Here is a 23,679-nt window from a genome sequence, read left to right on the forward strand (position 1 = left end):
GGATTCTGGCATCTGTAATCTGTAGCGGCCAGTTGGTCCTGACAGAATCTAACCCTGGTGCTCTTTTGTCCTTGGATTCGATGCTTTAAGCAGAGGATAACATCCAAATGTAGACAAAATTATTGGTCCGCGATTGTGATTTAGTCTGTCTGCAGCCTACAAGTGAACTCTACGAAGTCAGAATTTGTATCGACTCTGAATCAATTCATCAGTAGGAGGGAAATGAAAACATGCAATCAAACAAATATACACAATGTCAGCTAACTCGGTCTTCACAAATACTTATTCCTATATATTCTTATATTCGATACTTGGCACAAAAAAAAAGTTACCACTAGTTACCTTTAGCTTAGTTGGCTACCTGAGCTGAGTTAGGGTTAGGGGCTCATTAATTCTCATTACTTATCAATTAATCTTCTTAATTATCTGAGTTTTTTTCAAGAAATGTTCGACTCGTTGTCTAATGTTCATATTGCTGCCTCCCAGAGCAGCCTAACACCACACTTTAAAGAAAGTGCTAAGTAAACTTTTCCATATACATGAGCTTAGAGACACATGTAATTTGTTGTTGTTGCTTTGATTTAAAAGGGGATAAAGCAATGCCATCCATCCCACACAGACAGCACTGAAAGCAATTATCCTCTTTCACTGTGTACAAAACATCACCTACTCACTATAGTGACTAATGCTTTAAAGCTAGTGATTGAAGTAAGAGTTACATTACATTACGCAAGTTTGCGCATCACTCTTTGTCACTAGACCGAAACATGTGAATACACTTCAGAAATGACTTCAGAAAACAAATTCCCCTCTCTTAAGTTTGTAAGTGATGTGAGGTTAACATGAAGGGATGTTGTCATAGCACTGAACCTATCCAGATTATATGGAGAACTTATTTCTGGGTCATTATACTGTTTTGGAAAATCTTACTAATATATAATGAAGCTCATGTGTTTGTGTGTTGTGGTGAAGTTGCCCCAGAGCTGCAGAAGGGGGCACAGTGGAGAAAAGTGGCGAGTCGAGGAGACGGTACTACTGACGCTGATGTGGTTTGTCAGGCTGAAGGAGTCCCACGTGTCGAATTCAGCTGGGCTAAGAACGGCATACCATTGAACTTTGGCAGCCCACGGTAAACACACACAGACACACAGACACACACACACACACACACAAGATACACAGTATACTGGCATGGAGATAGAAGACATCTGTCTTTACTTACTAGCATTAATGCTACTATTAATAATTCTGCTGCTATTTCTACAGATGCTATTACTGCTGCTGCTATTGCTATTACTAATGCTATTAAGTCTACTTTATTTGTCTACTACATTTTTCAATACTGTTGCATTATTTTTTAACTACGTCACCTGCTATAATGACTACTATTAATACTACTCCTTATATCTCCACTAATCTTATTACTACTTACAATGCTACTATTACTACTATAACTGCTATGTCTAATACTATGAATGCTACTGATGTGATTACTACAAAATTTTCTATTAATATTATCACTACTACTGCAACAACTACGTAAGGTAAATAAAGTACCTTAATGTACAATTTAGTAATACGAAACAGATCTATAAACATATATCCATAAGCTATAAGATCACATCATTATACTGTATGTTTGCAGTATATTTTGCAGAGATTTGGATAATCAATATTTAGTATGCAAATCATGTTGATTCTATTAATTATATTATGATCTGAATTGAAATGAGCTGTTATAGGAAGCATAAATGCACAATACTGAGTGGAAAGAAACACCTCACTTTGTCATGAAACTACCATTTTTGCCTAATGTCTGAGCTATAAGCGTCTTTAGAGATTAAAGCAATTATACACCAAAGTGGGTTTGAAAATATCACTGCACACTTCCATTTCACCCACATCTTTTCTTTCTGAAATGAAACTAGCAAATTATGAACATAGCAACTAGGTACAAATTAAAGAAAATGTGAATTAGGTTTAGCTGTATAACAGAATCAGAATCAGAGAGAGCTTTATTGCCAGGTATGTTTTCACACGTGAGGAATTTGTTTTAGTGACAGAAGCTCCACAGTGTAACAGAATGACATATACAATATAGACAAATTGTATGTACAAATGTACGTGTGAAATGTGCATTTGAAGTAAATAATAAGTAAATAATATGTAAGAATAGTGTTGTGTGTTCCGTGTATGTTAAATGTTCATCGGATGGATTGCCTGAGGGAAGAAACTGTTCCTATGTCTGGTCGTTCTGGTGCTCAGGGCTCTGTAGCGTCGACCATATGGCAACGGTTCAAAGAGGGAGTGTGCTGGATGTGAGGGGTCCAGAGTGATTGTCTTTGCCCTTTTTCACACTCTGGAGAAGTACAGATTTTACTGGTATAACACACTGTTATATGCTGATGCGCGTGTGTGTGTTGGTGAAGGTATCTGGAGCGGATGGTAAAAGAGGGGGCTGTACACACCAGCACCCTAACTGTAGTAAATGTGAGCGCAGCTCTGGACTATGCCGTGTTTACCTGCACCGCCCGTAACGGCCTTGGAGAGGACACACTCGATATCCAGCTGCTCAGCACCAGTATGTACACACACACACACACACACACACACACACACATGCACTCTCACTTGGCAATATTGCTTTTTTTCAGGTCAGCTAAATACTTAACACCTTAACCATCGACCTTTCATTGTGTATTGGCCGTGTAAGGGGCCTGAGGAAGTGAGAGTATCACAGTATCAGCAGTCAATATTACACAGTTTTTGCAGTTGCTGTGGAGGCTAAATCTTTCTCAACAAGAAAGTTAAATATATTTGATCAAAAGTAGCCGAAAATGTTATTTACTTTTTAATCTTGCAAAAAAATTAGGTTTGTTAACACAGTCTGCTTAAAAATAGCTTTAAATACCTTGCTAGGTAACCTGGTAAATACTGTACCATGCTTTGATCAAGCCTTTAGATATGTTCTGTAGTAAAATGTTCACACATCTGATCATTTCAGTTATAATCTGGCTATAAAAGTGTCTGATGCTCCTGCACAACAATAGGAATAATATCTTTAAATGCGTCTTCTTTTTGATGCCAGACGTTGCATCAGTGAACATGCACCTAACATAGCCTTAGATTCCTGTTCTTGTTTTTAAGATCAATGTGTTGTGTGTTCTGAGATGCTTTTCTGCTTACAATGGTTTTAAAGTGTGTGATTTAAGTGTGCAATTTTCCTTAACCTTGCTCATCAACAACACTGTTGTGTGAGATCAGCAGTTTCTTAACTATTCAAACCAGCACGTTTGGCACCGACAATCATACCACTGTCTGCATCACTGAGATCACATTTTCTCTCATTTGGATGTGCGATGTGAACTGAAACTCTTTCTCCGTATATGCAGGATTTTATGCAATATCCTGCCACCTGATTGGCTAATTGGATCATATTTTGAATGAGCAAGTGTGTGTTAATGATATAATGCAGGTTACACAAGTGAAGTCTTATCAGTTATCTTACTGTAATCTAGGGGGAGCAGCGAAGTATACAAAATGCTTGTTTTTGGGCAAACAGGCTTTTTTTTTAAACCCTGGGCCGTGTTGAAATGGTAAAGAGAAGTTGCAAAGATATGTCTTAAAATCTGCCAAACAGACAAAAAAAAAAATCTCCCAAGTTTCAGTCGGGTTCCACTCTGTATTGCTGATGGTGATCTCTACTAAATTTGCTAAGCTGGTTGCATTAAGGTCATTTTAATATATATATATATATATATATATATATATATATATATATATATATATATATATATATATATATATATATATATATATATATATTTGTCCTCTAACTGTATGAGCCTCTATTTTCTATACTTTCATCTCTCTCTCTCTCTCTCTCTCTCTCTCTCTCTCTCTCTCTCTCTCTCCTTTTTTATTTCTTATATAGTTAGTTTATATCCAGTCATTTATTTTGTATTCTCTGAACACTTTATATATTGAGTCTCTCTCTCTCTCTCTCTCTCTCTCTCTCTCTCTCTCTCTCCCTCCCTCCCTCCCTCCCTCCCAGAGAGTCCACTACACCCCGGCATTATGGTTAATGTTTACCATAAAAACCCTGAAATACAATCCAATATTCATTCTGATTCCCCCTTTTATATTTATTCATAATTAATCTGATAGTGATCATGAATACTATGTGACTCTTCATCAGATGCCTGAGGAGTTATGACATGAGTTATGACATGACATAAAAATTAGTTCTGAATATTTTGGAAAGTTAAAGAAGCAAGGCTGGCCCTTCTGCTACTTTGTCCACAGTGGTAGCTCATAATTACTATTTACTCACCAGGGGAAATGAATGAGACCATTCTGTAAATGCCTCTCTCTTTGCTTCTCTACCTTGAAGTGCTTTTTTATCCACTGCCTAATATATTCCTTCTATATCACTTCCTGTCCTCAGGATAGCAGTGAGGGGAAATTTATTTGTTTGTGTAGACTCATAGAATAGAGAAACTTCTTACAGTCACATTCATTTTGGATCCTACCACCAGCTTTATCATCGTTGTCGTCACTGCCATCATCTTTATCTTCATCATCATTGTCACACACCAACATTGATTAATGTTATTATCATTAGAATGATCAAAACTACCACCTTCATCATCATTATCATCATGATTACCGCTAACACTAAGATCTTCATCATCACTGCATTTGTCTTTGTCTTCATCATCAATGTCACAGACTAGTATTATAATCAATATTATCATTAGAATGATCGTCACAGTCGTGAGTTAATATTATGATGATTATCGCTACCTCCACAACCTTCATCGCCAACATTATCAGCAATAATTATTGTCCCATCAGCTATCGTTCATCTCTGCTATTAACCAGCTTCATCATCATCACCACTGTCAGGAGTCATTATCAGAATAACTGCCACCACATTCTTCATCATAATCATAACAATAAACCACTGCCACCATCCTCATCATCATTACTGTTAGAGCTTTCATCTTAACATTATCATCACCACTGCCAACATCATCTTTGTCTTCGTCGCCACTGTCATGCCATCATCATCACTGTCTCTTTTTATACAGCATGTTTAGCTACTCAATAACAGTACATGCACACACAAAAACATGTTATTATTTTTATTTTGAACACAAAGCTATTACAGTTGTCACAATAGTGCTGGAGAAATGGGAGAAAGCGGATGATTATTTCACCAATGGCATATAAACAGCTTACAGCACATCACAAATCCCTAACAAAACACTTTATTCAAAAGTCTGTTTGTTAAACAAAATATCTTATCTGGTCTTCTCCAGACTGTAAGGCTTCGTATTACAGTAACGCTTTAGAGAACTGCAGGGGACTTTTGGTGTAACTTCTATAGCCCCTGAACCAGAGTCTGCATCTGTAGACTAGCAATTTATGCTAAATTAATAGGAATGTCTGCACATCCATTCAAATATCCAATCAGCCAGTGAGGACACATTATACCGCTCTATGCATAAACTCATGCAGGTCAATGTCAGGAGATTAAGCTAATATTCACGTAAACTATCAAAGATCTCAGTGATGTTGACTGTGTTATGATTGTCGGTTGTTTGGGTATTTCGCAACCTGCTTATCTTCTGAGATTTTACCTTACAACTGTATATTAGAATAGATTGTAATGCACAAGAAATACAATGAGCAACAATCATACAAGCAGAAACACCTTGTGTATGAGACAGGACAGGGGTGAATGACTACTGTAGACTGGTTCCAGCTGACAGAGCAAAAAAAACATGACCAAATTTGATGGTGGATGGACTGCAATCAGGTTACCGTCCTGTCAAATTGTGAAAGGATTCTGATCCAAATGGTTATATTTCAAGCATTATTTTATTTTTCACACTCCCTTTCATCTACTTTCATTTAAGTGCAAACAAATTCATTTTATTCCAGTTCAACTATTAATCTGTTCTACTGGTTGTAAATGTAGGTCCTGCACTTTGTTTTATTTTCAAAGTATAGTATATAAAATATATGACTAGCAAGGCTGCGGTACTTAAAGCAGTGCATTAAAAGGCTAGGGCAAGCAAAGTCTTCTATTATATGCCCTGAATAGACTCCCTTTCAAAATATGAGCAAGTAATTATTTTTCTCTATTATTAGAACTGTGCAGCAAGCATTAAAAATGTTCAATGGTTTTATATACAGTACTGTGCAAAAGTATTCACCCCTTTTGCCTTATTCCTATTTTGTTCCATATTTACCTGGAATTTAAAGATTTTTTGTGGCTTTTTTGTAGTGAATCTGTGTCAAATAATTCGAGTCGATGAAATTTAAAACTCATTTCAAAAATATTTTTAAAATAGAAAACTGAAAATTGCTGTGTGCATTTGTGTTAACCCCGTTTGCTATGAAGCTCCTAAATAGGTTTAGTGCTACCAATTACCTCAAGAAGAATTAAGTCCACCTGTCTGCAGTCTAAGTGTCACATCATCTCAGCTTACAGTACATACAGTATATACCTGCTCTGAATTGCCTGCAACACCACTGAGTAAAAGGCAGCGTCAAGCAAGCAGCACGATGAAGACCGTGAAGCTCTGAAAATGAAGAAGTATAAATCAGAGCTGGGTTACAAAAAAGAAAAAACTTTTTAATATCCCACAGCAAAGTGGATAGAATACATTTACCAGACACCCATCTCTCTTTTTATACAACTAAGCAACTGAGGGTTAAGGGCCTTGCTCAGGGGAAAAGAGCCTGATGGACATGGGATTTAAACTCACAACCTTCCGATTGGCAGACCAACACCTTAAACATTAAGCTACCACATCCCCCTCAATAGGGCACCACGGTAAATTTGGTAATTTACGCTAAAGACTAAAAATAAGCATCCAAAAGACCAAAAGTAACCCTGAAGGAGCTGGAGAGCTTCACAGCAAAGACTGGTCACTATTAGCCATACACTTCACAGAGCTGGGCTTTATGAAAGAGTGGGCAAAAGAAAGCTTTGATTGAAGAAAAAAAAAAGATCTTGAGTTTGCCAGAAGACACATGGGAGATTTCCCGAAAATGTACTGTGGTGAGATGAGACTAAAATGAACTTTTTGGCCATAAAAGAAAACACAATGTCTGGCACAACCCCAACACCTCTCATCACCCCAAGAACACCATCCCCATAGTGAAGCACGGTGGTGACAGTATTATGCTTTGGGGATGTTTTTCATCACCAGGTACTGGAAAACTGGTCAGAATTGAAGGAGTGATGGATGGTGTTAAATACAGGGCAGTTATTGAAGAACCTGTTTCAGTCTGCCCATGAAATGAGACTGGGAAGGAGGTTCACCTTCCAGCAGGACAGTGACCCTAAACAAACTGCTAAAGCAACAATCAAATTGATTTAACGAGAAACCTTTATAAGTGTTGGGATGGCCCAGTCCAAGTCCAGATCTCAATCTAATGGAGAATCTGTGGTCTGCCTTAAAGACTGCTGTAAACCAATGGAACTCATCCAACTTCCAAACCGTATGATCAGCAAAGTCTCATCTTGCCAGCTCTGCGGCAGTATGGAGCTCTGACGTGTGGCATTAGGGTAGAATCAGTGCCAATGTTACAGCTTATACCTGCTTCCTGACTTGCTCGCTCTCTCTCTCTCTCTCTCTCTCTCTCTCTCTCTCTCTCTCTCTCTCTCTCTCTCTCTCTCTCTCTCTCTCTGTTTCTGCTTTTGCTTATTTTAACAGATTACCCCGACCCCCCATCAGACCTGAAGCGTCTTAGCGTCTCCTCAAACTCCGTCACTCTGGAGTGGATGCCCGGCTTTGATGGAGGGCTCACTCAGAATTTCCGAGTCAGGTCAGACACACAGACTAATTATAATTTAAAGCCTGTAAATAATGTCAGGTTAGTGTAGTGGCTGGAGTCGAATCGCAGCTTTGTCACACCATGCTATGCCTTCCAATGCTTTAATGTTATCACGTCAACTGTCTTATCAAGAACCTTGTAATGCAAATTGAAAAAATACATGATCTGGTGCCTGTTTAGGGAGCAGACAGTGAGTGAGTATGTAAGTAGGTGGTGATTGAGGTTTGAGATCCTGCTAATTATTTATCATACACTTGTATTATAATATTATCTACAACATCATCTATACTTCAGGATTATTCAATTATCACCTGCAGTGTTTAATTAACTCGGGTTATAGCACTGTTTTAACACCAGCTATAATGTTAATGATTGGTTTATATTCATTTGCGCATTCTAATACATTTTTGTTTCCATAGTAACAACTCATTTGCAGGAACTTGATAGAACATCACATTCCACATTATGTTAGCCTAATAATAAAGGGCTAGAGACACCTTGTTTTTAACACCAAAAGGTCTTGTGCTGAATTAACATCGAACGTGTTCTCTCTGGCCCATTGTGATTGCAGTTGTTAATATCTTGCTTTTGCTTTGTCTGACGTGCAGGTACCGGTGGGCGGAGTCTGCTAGTTACCTATATGTTGATGTTTTTCCTCCAAAATCCACCGTGTACACAGTGACTGGCTTGAAGCCATCCACCATGTACAACTTCTCAGTTAATGCCATTAACTCGATGGGAGAGAGCAGCTATGCTGATAATGGTGCAGTACTCACCATTACCACTAACGGTCAGTATGGAGCTCCGTTGTGGGGCTTTAGGGTGGAATCAGTGCCCTCGTTCAATATTATACCTACTTCCTGGTGTGTTTTGATTCGTTCTGGTGAGAATTCTGATTTTATATGTATCCAGGAGACAGTTTTATCTCAAACAACTAGCAAATTAGGGTTAAATATCTTGCTCTAGGACTAAGATTAACAGTTACATCATCTCACAGTAAATACATGAATATACAGCATTATACTATATAGCCAAAGGTTTGTGAACACCTGATCACCACACCTGTATGCATTTGTTGAAAATCCCCTTCCAGTTTCAGTCATCCTTTACTGTTTATAATAAGCTCCACTATTCTGGGAGGGCTTTCCACTAGAGTGTGGTTGTGGGGATTTATGTTTATTCAGTTACAAGAGCATTAGTGGGATCAGACACTGATGTTAAGTTAGGAGGTCTGGGGTGCAGTTAATGTTCCAGTTCATTCCAAAGGTGTTCAGTAGGACTGAGTCAGATTCAGGGCTCTGTGCAGGACACTTGAGCTCTTTCATTCCAGGTTTGTTAAGCCATGTCTACATGGAGATTGCTTTGTGCACAGGGACATTGTTATAATGGATAAATTTTGGACGTTGAAGTTCCAATAAAGGAAAATTGTTTGACATTTGATATGATGGTGTTCTTCAAACCTTTTGCCGACAGTTTGGGGAAGGATCTCATATGAGTTTGATGGACAGCTGTCAACAAACCTTTGGCCATACTGTTTAGTGTACATGATATACAGAAACCTAAACAAAATGAATCAATGAGTCTGTTTTATGTTGATGTTCTACCAATTATGGTATTTTTCTCTACAACATAAGGAAATATGATTTATTGCAATGTGACATATTTCAGTGTCACAGAAGAACAGCTCTACATTTTTACTCGATTATAACAAGGTGTGAGGGACAGAAATTTGAAACATGTCTTACAGAAGTGAGTACAGCACTCACATTTTTGGAAATATTTTATTATATCTTTTCATGTGACAACACTGAAGAAATGACTGCTACAATGTAAAGTAGTGAGTGTACAGATTGTATAACAGTGTACATTTGCTGTCCCCTCAAAATAACTCAACACACAGCCATTAATGTCTAAACCACTGGCCACAAAAGTGAGTACACCCCTAAGTGAAAATGTCCAAATTACGCCCAAAGTGTGAATATTTTGAGTGGCCACCATTATTTTCCATCACTGACTTAACCCTCTTGGGAATGGAATTCAGGTTGCCACTGGAGTCCTCTTCCACTCCTCCATGACGACATCACAGAGCTTGTGGATAATAGAGAATTTGCACTCATCCACCTTCCGTTTGAGGATGCCCTACAAATAGGGTTTAGTTATGGAGACATGCTTGGCCAGTGGTCGTCTTGGAGATGTATTATCTAAGTATGTAACCTTGTGAGCCAGCATTAATGTATTCATTGCTAGAGATTTAAGCACTTATGTATGTCGCTCTGGATAAGGGCGTCTCCCAAATGCTGTAAATGTAAATGTATTTGTGGTCATTATCATGTTGGAATACTGCCCTGAAGCCCGGTCTCTAAAGGGAAGGGATTATGCTCTGCTTCAGTATGTCAAGTCAAGTCAAGAAGCTTTTATTGTCATTTCGATCATAAATAGCTGTTGCAGTGTCACAGTACATGTTGGCATTCATGGTTCCCCAGTGCTGGCAGCACTCATGCAGCCCCAGACCATGACACTAACGCCACCATGCTTGACTGTACTGTAGGCAAGACACACTTGTCTTTGTACTCCTCACCTAGTTGCCGCCACACACGCTTGACACCATCTGAACCAAACAGGTTTACCTTGGTCTCATCAGACCACAGGACATGGTTCCAGTAATCCATGTCCTTAGTCTGCTTGTCTTCACCAAACTGTTTACATGCTTTCTTGTGCATCATCTTTAGAAGAGGCTTCCTTCTGGGATGACAGCCATGCAGACCAATTTGATGCAGTGTGCGACATATGGATTGAGTACTGACAGGCTAATCCCCCACCCCTTCAACCTCTGCAGCAATGCTGGCAGCATTCATATGTCTATTTCCCAAACACAACCTTTGGATATGACGCTGACCATGTGCACTTAACTTCTTTGGTCGACCATTGTTCTGCGTGGAACCTGTCTTGTCAAACCGCTGAATGGTCTTGGCCATCGTGCTGCAGCTCCGTTTCAGGGTCTTGGCAATCTTTTTATAGCCTACTGTACACAATCTTTATGTAGAGCAACAATTCTTTTTTTCAGATCCTCAGAGAGTTCTTTGCCATGAGGTGCTACAATGAACTTCTAGTGACCAGTATGAGAGAGTGAGAGCGATAACACCAAATTTAACACACCTACTCAATATTCACACCTGAGACCTTGTAACACTAACGAGTCACATGACACTGAGGAGAGAAAATTGCTAATTGGGACCAATTTGGACATGTTCACTTAGGGGTGTACTCACTTTTGTAGCTTGTGGTTTAGACATTAATTGCTGTTTGTTGAGTTATTTTGAGGGGACAGCAAATGTACACTGTTATAAAAGTTGTACACTCACTACTTTATATTTTAGCAAAGTGGCATTTCTTCAGTGTTAACACATGAAAAGATATAATAAAATATTTTCAAAAATGTAAGGGGTGTATTCACATCTGTAAGATACTATACCTGTCTGCATGGCATGGTTATCAAAAATCAGGTATTCAGCAGAAAATAACTGTTTATTTAGACCAATTAGGAGTTTTATTACATACCAGTAGATGTAAACATGTAACAATGATGATTACATATCAAATAGAACAGGTTAGGAAATGGTGTTATTGAAAAATAATCACACGCGAGAGATGTGAAGTCGAATATTTTCCAATAACAGTTCACTGTGATGTGTTTTATAATACAGCAGTTTTTCAATGATTACTTTTATTTATTAATAAATGTTTTTTATCATTAGAATTATATTTAGTGTTGCAGAACAAGTCTTGGGAACAAGTCATTGTCTGTTTTTAAATGATAAAAAAACATCTCAGATGTTTTAAACACCTAAACCTTGCATTTGGGACTCATGGAAAAGCTGCTACGATAGAAAACAAAGCATTCGTTCCAACAGAGTTGTAGTGTAAAACAATGTAGTGTTCATTTTTAGAAAAAAATGTATTGCAACCTCCTGAAGGTGTCTCAACAACAACGGAAAAATGATCATGAAAATAAACAGGAAATACAGCTCCAAAGTTTGTTTTAAAAGAGTAACCGTTATAGCAAAATCAGCACAAGCAAAGAGAGTTATTACTCTGTGTATGCCACTAAAAGTAATTAAGTGTTCCAGCGTAAGGCTGAGGTTTTCTCAAAAAACCCTGCATGTGAGCCATAAAACAGCACATTCAGATTGCTGTAATCATGTTGTGTTGTTGTGGATCGGTCCAGATAAAGCACATCGTTAGCAACTCAGCCCTGTCTCAAATTACTGCTGTGGGAAAAATGCATTTCTGCAGTGTGGTGCAAAAAATCTTTTGCTGTTTGTTTTACAGAAAATTATTAATATACAGGGCTGGATAATTTGTTTTACTCATAAACATGTTTACAGTAAAAACTCGTGGAGACGAAAAATAGAACTTACGTAGAATTTACATTGAAATCTCAGTAGCATTTTTGAATAAGAGTACCATGAAGGTAAGCATCAATAAACAGTATTGATTTTATTTTATGAAATGTCACCTAATATAAATAACGTTGTATCCTCATTATTGTAATAGATTATATTAACAGTTTAACTTTACCGCACTCTAAGTAATAAATAACACACCCAGGAACATGCTGTTATAGGAAAATAATCATTGACACGTTGTTTTATTCTTCTCGTACAAAAGCAATTTGTCACCATGATTTATTACAGAATCGCATTCAAGCCATAAATACTACTACTACTACTACTACTACTACTACTACTACTACTACTACTAATAATAATAATAATAATAATAATAATAATAATAATAATAATAATAATAATAATAAAAATAATAATAATAATAATGTAGGAACTTTACCCCTGACTGTTACAAAACGCTGACAGTGGAGACTCCTTCAGAAAATTCAACATGAACATTATTTCACAGAAAACTAATTTTTTACACTAGAATTGTTAATTAAGCACATTTATTTAAGTAAGTTAATTTATAGAGCACATTTACATTTAGCTTACACTAACCAAAGCACACAGTAAAATGACATAATCCAACAATGAGTATAAAACAAAGCTGTAAAAGGAGATAATTAGTGAACAATAAACAATAACTACTAAAAATTCTAAATAATTTTAATCTTGCAGTCAAAACTATCATCTGAGCTGCTGCTATAGAAAATAAATTAACACCGTTTGACATAATATAATGTGTAGTACAAAATGACTAATGAAAGCAATAGGTGAAAAAAAAAATCTACGTAGTTAATTAACATTACATAACTGATTTGTAATAATGTATTAACTAGTGTATCTTATAGCATTTGCGTTAAGTGAAATCTCAATGCACATGTAGACAACGACGACGAAGAAGAAGCCTGTTATTTCTTACGTATACTGTACATTACAGGGCTGTGAAATTATATCCCAGCTTGTTAGGAAGCTGGGGTCAGATATAAGACACATCTTGAGCAGAGAGGGCTAAGGGCCGACAGTGGTACTTTGACGATACTGAGGCTTGAACCCATGACCTTCTATCAGTAGCACAGATCCTTGCCACTGCCCAACACTGACCCCAATTGCAAGAGCCCCAGAAATTTCCATAGTGGATTTCAAATTAAATTCTAAAATAAATAGAAATTATATGTATGAGTCTCTGCCTACATAAACAAGTGTGTACACAAAACTTACCAGAAATCCTGTTTTTGTAAATATGTTTTTCTGTTATGTGTATGTGTGGTGTGTATTTGGTGCTGACTCTCCCCTCCTTTCTCATTCATCAGATCTTGATCGCGTGCCAGACGAGCACCATCCCGAAGCCCCGGAGCATGAAGAAGGTGCTGTGTTGGCATTTCTGATTGCCTTTTTTGCTGCTGCTATCCATCAAGTACAGAGCCAATCTGTCATTTTACATTCAGGATCAATATCTACACTCACACGGCTAATTATCCAGGGCTTCTCTCTTAATGCACAGTGATGTAGCTACGCAGCTGGACCGTGATGTCTTACCTGATGTAATCAAATGCAATCGTGAGCAGGCTGAAGTCTGAACTGTCATGCTCTGTTCACTCTTTAGCATTGGCCCAGGGCATCTCTTTTATATCTATTAATAGAGTCATAAAATGCTACACAAAACCCACAGCTTATCTAATTTATTCGCCAAAAAAGTAAGAATAGAGAAATCTATATACAAATATTTTGAAAATGTTTAAAAATTAATTGTACCAAATAAACATTTATAATGTTGTTCCATTTAGATGTTTGACAGTACAGAGACATGATGAAACACTGTAATAAGGAAACATGTAATATATTGCTAATGCCCCAGAGAGCCTAAATCTGTGATTGCTTTCTAATTAGGTTAATGTTGTTCTTGTAGCACAGAGCATGAGTCATTTTTGACTTTCCAAAGTTTATATGTACTTCTGTAGGATTTCATTTCCCCTTTCACTGTGAATTGGGTGGAACTAACAGAGACTAATCATAATGACTTGCTGCAATCTAAAAAAATTAACATTTCACAATAGTAAGTAGGCCAAAGTTGCTATTGCTTGTCCTCTGGTAATTCAATAAAATTGCAAACTGACTAGCTTAAAAAATAATGAACAAATTTAGACACAGCTGCTGAATCGCTTCGTGAACAACTTCTCGATAACTTTGAGCAACCTAAAGAACAAAAGCAAACTAGTAAGATAGTGATCAAAAGTAAAAGCAACTAATAGGAAACTAGCAAACTCTCTTTTGCTTTCTAGCAGCTGAAAAAAAATGTGAAGGAAAAATAGTAAAGGAAAGCAAACTATTGAGCAATAATACCTAGTACTTAATGAAAGCAGGCTGAGTTAAGGAAAGGAACCAAAAAAACACAAGCCAACTAATGATTAAAACCAAAGAAGTAATTTAAAGCAACCTAACATGTATTACCGGACTAGCGAGTATAAGTAAACCAATTAAATAGAGCAACCATTTGGGCAAAGGTAAACTTGTTATCAAAAGGAACTGAAAGTGAACTAGAAAAGGAAGCCATGTCATTAAAACAACAACCTACAGTACAGTAGCAAAAGCAAATAAACCAGTGAAAAACTAGCAAAAGAAAGCAAGTAAGCAAAATGAAAACAACCTAGTAAAAACAAGCTAGTAAGCAAACACAAACTTAGCAGATATAACTTACCGTAATGTAGAAATTCTATAACAGATGGAAGCTAAAGAATTAAAGTTAAGCTGACTTTCTGTTTTTGGTTAAGTTTAAATCATGCAGTTGTAGTTGTAGCCTGATGATTACATCACATCAGGTTTTTATTAGATTAGTCTGGATATTTGGTATAAAACTAAATAATTATACTATTTCCCCAAAGTACAGTAGGTATCATAACCTAGAGGTTTTCACATCATTTCAGATTTTTAAAATGTGTTATTTGAGCCTGAATACAACACAACATTTAGGCCCCATTACAGATTCCTTTTCATCTCACAGTTTGTGTGGCTTGAGCAGTTCTGGTAAATGCTCTGTGTATCTCTGCTGGCCTTTTACATACATATTTTATATTTTACATAAATATTTAGTATTTTACATAAATGTAGCTTGGATGGATGTCTGTTTTTAGCAAACCTATAATGCTGTTAAGCGTCACTCAAGTGACACACTCGGTTTGAGCTGCATCTGTTAGAGCACTCACAATCTGCACTTTAATGTGTGACAGTGATGATCCGTTGACACGCAGGATAAAAGTATGCAAATGCAGCTGTCGGGAAACCGTCACAAATGTCAGAGTAAACCCAGAACGGTTTTTGTTTCATCAGTTACCAAACATTAACCGTGAGATTTATTAGACAATGTAAAATCATTTTTACATAATAACAGACCATTGAAATGGCATTGATGAATGTGTCTTTTTCATTATGGACTTGAGACTATGAGATGCAGAGGGGGCAAACATGATGGGGTGAAAAATAAAAGAAAGGGAAAAACAAATCTATACCAGAGTTTAAATCCAAAAGGCTTTTAAGCAATCATAAAATGAGAGAATGATGGATGCTTTGGAAGTCTTTTAAAATTTAGCTGGCATGGCCACACTAACGCTGCAAATATGGATTATATTATATTTATAGAAAGTGCTTGGATCATTCTTTATGACAAGTTAGTACACTATTTAAAAAATAATAATAATAAAATGTACCCAGCACCCATAGAATAACTTATGCTTTATATCAGGATTCACGCGAACATTAGTGCTAGGCAGCTGGGAAATATGGACAGGGAACACCGTGGATGATAAGTGGTTATAATATTTACTAGTTTGAAAGCCAATATTGTAGAAAAGTCAACTTTTTATTTGATACATGTTCATAACGTGCCTGAAAATATTCACAACCACATGTTATAAGCTATTTGTTCCTAAGGCAGGTTTATAAAAGATGCTGTTAACGTCCAGAACACTTTTCGGGCTTTAACAAACAGCACAAACTAAAGTAAATGCAATAATATTAGATGGTGATTTTTGTCAACTGTAATTAACAATTTCTTAATTGTGAAAGGACATAGTGTTTATTTGGGACATTAGGCATATAGTATTTACTTTGAAGCATGGTTAGCTTGTCTTCTCAGATGGAAGATAGAAGACTTTCTAGAAAGTTCTACAAGGTGTCTGGTTCATATGCTGAATAACTCATTAAACCCATGAACCAGACACCGAACTTTCTAGAAAGTCTTCTAGGGGTTGGGGTTTGACATGTACAGTAATTGCACTGTTACACCCCTATTAAGTAGAAAAAGGTTCCTTATGAAGGATGTTCATGTAGATTTATTTGCACTTCTCTCCCTCATACATATGCATTTGTGGAAGCATTGTGCAAAACGTGAGAAGTCAAAGTGGGAAAAAATTGTGGAGCAACAAGGAGTGTCTAGTAATTGCATAGTTGTTTTTTATTTATTTATTTATTTATTTATTTTTATTTTTAAATTAGTGAATGCTTGGAACTGTATTGCTTTTCAATGTGGCCATTCTTAACCTACGAGAGTGCAAAGTGTTTTAATCCATTCTCACAAATGAGTAGAATCTTAATGAAAGCTATAATTGGGAACATGTTACAAGTGTTACAAGCAACCACATTGATTTCCCGAAAATATTGAAGCATTTCTAATTGATCCACAGTTCTGTACAGTTACAGCTCTTTTTAATGGATGCCAAAATTTGCAACAAAAAAAAAGATATTTTTTGTTGGTTAATAGCTCATATAAAAGTAAAGATTTTCTTTAAAGTTCTTTGCAAATTTGTAGTTTCAGTTCATAAGTATTTCTGTTTTTACCTAACCAAAAAATTATAATGCTTATTTATTTTTTCCCCACACAGTTTCTATCTTAAAAATTTAATGGTGATATCAAACCTTTTTCTGCTTTCTCAGACACCTCAAGAGTTTATTTAAAGGTAAATTTGAAGGTGTTTCCTTCACAAGCTACAAATCTGTGTAAATTTATCCCAACAGATTTTTTTGCGCTGAAAGCCAACAACATCCTGCAGAAAAACACACAAACTTTCCAACTGTATACTTAGCAAAAGTTGCTCCGGTGTTGTACATCTATTATGCTGTCAAGTTGAATCTTTTATTTATTTCTAAAATGTAGTAAAAATGCAGTCATTTCATATTAATGCATTCCATATAGAAAGTGAGCTGTAGGGAATAGCTATTCATTTAGCACAAAAGAAATAGTGTCGTATAAAGGGAGAAATCTCACTGCTGTGGCTGAGCTGCATTACTAGCAGAGCACTGTCACCAATTTGATGCCATTTTGTGTGTGCTCATCATTTGTATTCATCCTGAGTAGTTTTGTTAGCGTCACTAAATAAATTAACACACTTCTTAATTTATTAGTAGATGTAGAATGAAGAAAATTAGCAGCACTTTTGTAAATCTTGCAGGGATATTTTGTTTGGTTTTTAATATTTATTTTTATTTAAACCATGTTTTAAATATTCACAAATGAGACGTATTGTGTGTTAATTATAACATGTACAAATGAAATATGTCGTCATGGTAATTCTATTAGCTGAATGGTGTATGAGAAACATATTCAAATATTATTTCAGACAAGAACTTGCCAAACAACTAAAAGTAGGACAATTGTAAATAATGTATGCAGTGGGAAATGAGTCAAATTTAGCATTAATATATAAATTAAATCAATACTTGTTGCTAGACTGCTGTAAGACCATTTAGAAATGATCCATTATCTTTGTTCAATCCCAGCTATACCAATCTATGCCATCCCCATCCTCGTGGGAATTCTGCTGCTGGTCAATGCGTTAGGATTCTATCTGTTGGTCATGTGGAAGAAGAGACGGAGTCTGAAAGGTAAAGAAAGGAGGAGTTGGCGTGTCGCGCCTTTGTTAGACAGTGTGTACTACTTCCACCAGCAAGTGTATAGCACTCAAAAGGAACAGCCTGTCTGCATCCTAATATGCCTGTCACTTTCAAATCCATCTTTCTGTCTCATCTCAACCTCATCTCCTCACACATCTGTCGAGTCTTTTTTCCTCTGCAGCTGTCATTTCCGCTCCTGTCTTCTCGCCTTCATCTTGCCCTATTGCTTATGATCGTCATTGTCTGTTCTGTCTATCTGAGTTCAGGTTTTCGCTGACTTTACCCCACTATCTATTTCCGTCAAATCATCTTGAATTTCCTTCCACTTATTTTTTCCCCTCTTTATTTTATGCCCTCACTATTCTTTATCTATTTGAAAAAAATATAATTTTTGCCAATGTGATGCGATTCGTAGAGACGAGTTGATAAACGGAAGAAAAGTCATCTCAATGTGACCCGTTTTCATAGAATCTAGGGACAGAGTTCATGCATCTTAACCTCCGCTGTCTTTACTCATCTCATTTTTCCTCCTCCAGAGGGAGCAGGCAGCTTTTCACAGGGCAACAGGAGCGATGAGGGGTGAGCCATGCACATCTCATGACTTATATACAGCTACAGCAACAGTTTTTAAATCACTTTTAAGAAATTCTACAGCACTTCACAACCTAAGCTCTACATCAGAAGCAAACAATCATTTGGTTTTGTTTTTGAGTTCTGAAAGCAAACATATTTACATTCAAATATGATAATGCCACTATACTTTAACAACTCTCATGCAATAGGTTTCATAATATAAAATCATTTACACCATAGATTATAATTTAGATTAAATATCAAATATCTGGTCAGTTAGATAAAATACCATTTTAGAAAAGTGAGAACTCCTACTTGGCCATGGGAAAGTTTTTTGTTTTTGTTCCTCTTTTACTGCAATCATGTTTTATAATTTCTAATTTAATTTACACCTTTATTTTTACTTTTTCTTGCTTTTTTTTTTTACCCATAATGAATATATTATATTTTTGATATTGTAAAGCTTTGTAAACAGTCACTAGCTTTTTTTTTTTTTTTAGCAAAGGAACATGTTCAGAACTTAGAATTGAGCTTTTTCCTGTTTCTCAGCAACATGACAAGCTGTGTCTGTGGAACTTAATAAAGCAGAGAAATTTGATGCTGTAGTGTTTAGATCTGCTTATTTATAGGCTGTTTATAGTATTCTAACATTGACTTGTGTTGAAAATGTTCTACATAAACTATAACATGCAGCATTCAAAATGAATTAATTCATTATTTTAATAATTGGAAATTGTTGTGGTATATGAGGATAAAAAAAAGAGAATAATGCACCGTTACAGGAAAACAATTCTGTGTGGGAACCGTATCACCAGTTCATGCTGAATTGTGTCACATGCTGAATTGTATCCTCTAACAGCATGTACCACTGTTTGGTTCACTTACTTTTAACTTGGAACTTCCTTTAGTTAATTTAATTCCAATAGAATTTTTTTTTTTTTTTTTCAGATTCGTTACTTCTCAATACAGGAAAACAGTTTTTAATCAAAATGATATTTCTGGTACTTGATAATTAAATGGAATATTAAATTAAAGTCATCTTCAAACCATAGGTGTTTACTTAGATTGGCTACTGTTAGAAAATGTTAGTTGGGTCAGACCAGGCCATCTTTGCTAATCCATAGTAAGGCAGAAAAACATGTTACAGCTGATCAAAAGGAGCTTTCCATTTCAAATGTCATGCTACAATATCAAATGTCTGTAAACATTTATTTTCCAGTAGTTAGAATAGAAACGTCTTGCTCTTTATTCAGGTCATCTGTGAGCAGTAGGGAACCGATCAATGCCTCGGCACATCGAACTCTTCTCATCAACACGAGCTCGGAGCCAGAGAGCAGCAGCGGCAGCGTCTATGAGAGCTACGGTGGGGTAAGAACCAGGGTCCATGGGAGGGGAAAGGGAAAGAAAGATGAGAAAATTAATAGCCTTATGGAAAAATCACATACATACATTTTGGCATGTGGTCATTTGATTATGCAAGTTTTTATTTTTTTTATGTACAATGAAACTGTAAGTCATTTCAATTAAACACACAAGCTCACAACATAAAATACATAATCATTAGAAGTCATGTGTGAGAAATAAATCCACCTGACCTGCACATGTAGAACTAAATCAATAATGGTGTGTGTCATGTTTTATGTAGTTACCTTATTTATTTATTTATTTATTTATTTATTTATTTATTTATTTATTTATTTATTTATAAATTCTCGTGTACACATCCTGGCTTTAGAAGATTACATCTGTTATCTGTTATCTGTTGCGAATTCTCTACCGCTGAAATTCTCGTATTCCATCCAAAGTTTTTGCTCTCCCAACAAATTAAATCTGATATTAAAATCCATATAATTTATCTTATCCTATAATTAATCTTATTCAGATTGGATTACATTTCCATTCTGATGATATTGCGAGAGCAGAACTGCGATTTCAGTCCCAACCGAATAATCGCTATGGACTGTGCGTATCTGTCTTGTTGAAATAAAAAATTCACATTGATAGCTGCTAAAGCTTCGACATTATCCCAAATTCAACAATTAATGTTATTTAGTTAATAGTCTTGGATATTTCGGACTACGTGTAGAATTATTGCCCACCTGTCAGCCAATCAGATAAATTAATAATTCATGAGCATGGTCTAAAGCATGTACTGCATATTTACTTGCGTATCTTCAGCATCATGCTGTTTTTTGTTTTTTTTTTATCCTTGAAAACTTTTTGCCTGAGGATCTAAATCATTGGGATATAAAGATCATATAGAATAAAGACTGAATTATATTAAAATAAAGGTGCTTCACATGTGTAAAGGACTTGCGGTTTCTCTTTCTGTTTTCATCTGAATTACTTAGAGACGATATTTAATAGAGAAATAAACACACCCTTTTTCTACTTATGGGACAGTGACAGTTTCATCTGGTGATATCACAGATTGGAACTAAATCTTATTACTACATTAAATCTGAGAGTATGTGTGTGTTGTAAAACATTTCCTGTAAAAGTTGCAGCAACTCCCTAGGGTTAGGATTAGGGTATCACCCTAATTCCAAACATTCACTAATTTACCCCTTAAAAATAAAAATAAAAAACTATGCAATTACTAGACACTCCTTGTTGCACCCTTTGATAAAAAAAAAATTGATTTGCTAACTTACAGTATGTTCCATCATGTTCTCTTATGTTCTAATCATAGAGCAATCACTATTACTACCCCACTGAGGCCTACAGCCCTGCTCTTTATACCCATATGGAGGCACCAGAGAACATTGGTAAGAACTCATGACACTACTTTACTCAAATAGTTTGATTATGAAGCAGTAGTGGAATGTTTAACAGTCCAGGAAAGGTGAAATGTGTTTAAAGTTGTAGATTGTGTAACTTTCTCCCTGCAGGTAGCAGACACATTACAAACCTGTTCAGCCATGATTATGAGGAAGTCAGGGACTTTGGGCCATATCGGGATCCATTTCAGTTGAATCTCCCACCTGCAACAGCTCTGAATTATGGAGCTGATAGATCAGGTCAGATTCCAGCATCCATTTATGAGGTATGTCTGAAAGCATATGAAGGTATTCATACAAGCCTTACTGTAATTCAATATTAGCAAGGTAGACGTGTCAAAATGATTTCAGCTGCACACCGTTGGTCCTTTAGTATAGACTCAATCAATACTAAAAGTAAATGATGGTTTGAATTTAATGTTAGAATACTATTTGAGTACATGGAAAGTCCCCTTACCTCAAACAGGTTCTCTGTCAGAAGACCTGTTTAGTGTCTGAGGTTTTATTCTTTAGTTTTGCTAACACTGTGCAAAGTACATACAGAAATTCTCACACATTCACCTCAAAACATGTTGAGATACTCATTGTTTCAGCCTTACAGTATGTATGTGGTTTCTGACACTGTAGGGCAGTGTGCTTTTTTAGAATTACTTGAAAGGTGGACTTGTGGTAGAAATATATTTTGTATATTTCTAGTAACATACACTTGTGGTTTAAATGAAGTAATTGATTATGTAACTAAGAACATGCAACACAGAAGCTCGTGTCTGTCAACAGCCGTTTTTCCAGGCTGATAGGGACACAGAATTAAAACAAACACAATTAAATCTGAATTCACAAGCCTCCAAAAATGAGTGTTGATCAGTGTTGACCTTTGAACTAGCTGGATAGAATTGGCTTTTCATTTTACTTAAATGTAAAGAACAACAAAAATGTTTGCAGAAGGAGAGGGTGGAATTTAGATTATAAATAAATATTAACCATAAAATGTGATATGAATAAATTCCTTGTATATGATAATTAAAAGGCAGGTTAAATATAACTAAACTGACTTTAAATGTCACCAAAACAGCACATATAGTCTAATATTTTTCTTATACTTACAAGTCTTCTTCCCTGTGTTTTGTGCAGCAGAGCAGATGGTTTGGTTCAGTTGATTTGGACCCAAAGAATGGAGTTAATTCTGCCACTTGCAGACACAGAAAGAACCCAGACCTGCCCTTTGAACTGAGGGGTGAGCTGGTTTAAGCGATTTCAAAATCGTAGAAAACTCTAATAGGTCTGTATTTGGAGTGACATCTCTCAAAGCATTCATTACTATATTCCTGTTCTTTATTCATTAGATCTGCCTTTAAGTTGATTTTACGTTATAGAGACAATGTTATTATTTTTTAGTAGTTTCAGTAATATATAGCACATGGTGACATGTGATCTTGAAATAGAAAACTTATTTGTTTGTTTTTTGGTGATATGGCACTGTATGGAATCTACTTAGCACACGTTATAGTCATACTTTGAATTCTGTAGTCACATTGTCTGGGAAAGCTGATAGGATGGCCAGATGCAAGATTTATGGTAAAGACTTCAGAGCCAAAGTGTGCAATTCTTGGAAGTAAACAATGCAGTCATCACTATGTCCTTAACTTATTCCCTTATCGTTTTCATACATCCTATTAGAAAGTATCCTTCATACCAAACTGTTTATGTATTATAGGAAGGAAATTACATGACTTGGAAATATACTTTGGGGACACAAAGTATTGTATCTCAACATGGTGTCAGAAGCTGTGATAGAAAGTGTTAATAAGAGAATTAATAGGCAATGTGAGCATAATTATCACTATTTGCTATCACAAATATTATCAAAAATGAAATTAAAACAAAAGCAATTAAAACATTGCAATTTCTGGTCATTGTTATGAATTGCCAATTCGAATTATATGTTATAATCATATGTTTGTTTGTTTGGGTTTTTTTTTATAACACCTTTCCTAAAATTCCTGTTTTATAAAATTACATTTTATTTTGTGACATTTGTATAATGAGATGTTTCTGAACAATTTGTTGTCATTTTCTATGTAACATGTAGATATGATTTCATATACTTGATGGTATGAAATAAAAATGTAATTTTT

The 23,679-nt window shown here is 35.9% G+C and overlaps 1 protein-coding gene across 5 annotated transcripts in view; it reads left to right on the forward strand.

The window, feature by feature from the left end:
- nphs1 (NPHS1 adhesion molecule, nephrin) overlaps positions 1–23,679 on the forward strand; it is a 116,986-nt gene extending 93,307 nt beyond the window's left edge. For 4 of the 5 annotated variants that reach the window (XM_047820995.1, XM_027145749.2, XM_047820997.1 and 1 more), the window contains 11 exons: positions 973–1,129; positions 2,430–2,581; positions 7,734–7,845; positions 8,463–8,644; positions 13,619–13,672; positions 18,078–18,182; positions 18,728–18,770; positions 20,018–20,132; positions 21,457–21,532; positions 21,656–21,810; positions 22,676–23,679. In XM_047820995.1, coding sequence (XP_047676951.1) covers positions 973–1,129; positions 2,430–2,581; positions 7,734–7,845; positions 8,463–8,644; positions 13,619–13,672; positions 18,078–18,182; positions 18,728–18,770; positions 20,018–20,132; positions 21,457–21,532; positions 21,656–21,810; positions 22,676–22,792 — 1,268 coding nt within the window. In that variant the 3' untranslated portion in view covers positions 22,793–23,679. The remainder of the gene's footprint in view (positions 1–972; positions 1,130–2,429; positions 2,582–7,733; positions 7,846–8,462; positions 8,645–13,618; positions 13,673–18,077; positions 18,183–18,727; positions 18,771–20,017; positions 20,133–21,456; positions 21,533–21,655; positions 21,811–22,675) is intronic. The other variant, XM_047820998.1, reaches the window with a different exon arrangement.

This window comes from Tachysurus fulvidraco, chromosome 11, assembly GCF_022655615.1.
Source record: "Tachysurus fulvidraco isolate hzauxx_2018 chromosome 11, HZAU_PFXX_2.0, whole genome shotgun sequence".
NCBI classification, from domain to species: Eukaryota; Metazoa; Chordata; class Actinopteri; order Siluriformes; family Bagridae; genus Tachysurus; species Tachysurus fulvidraco.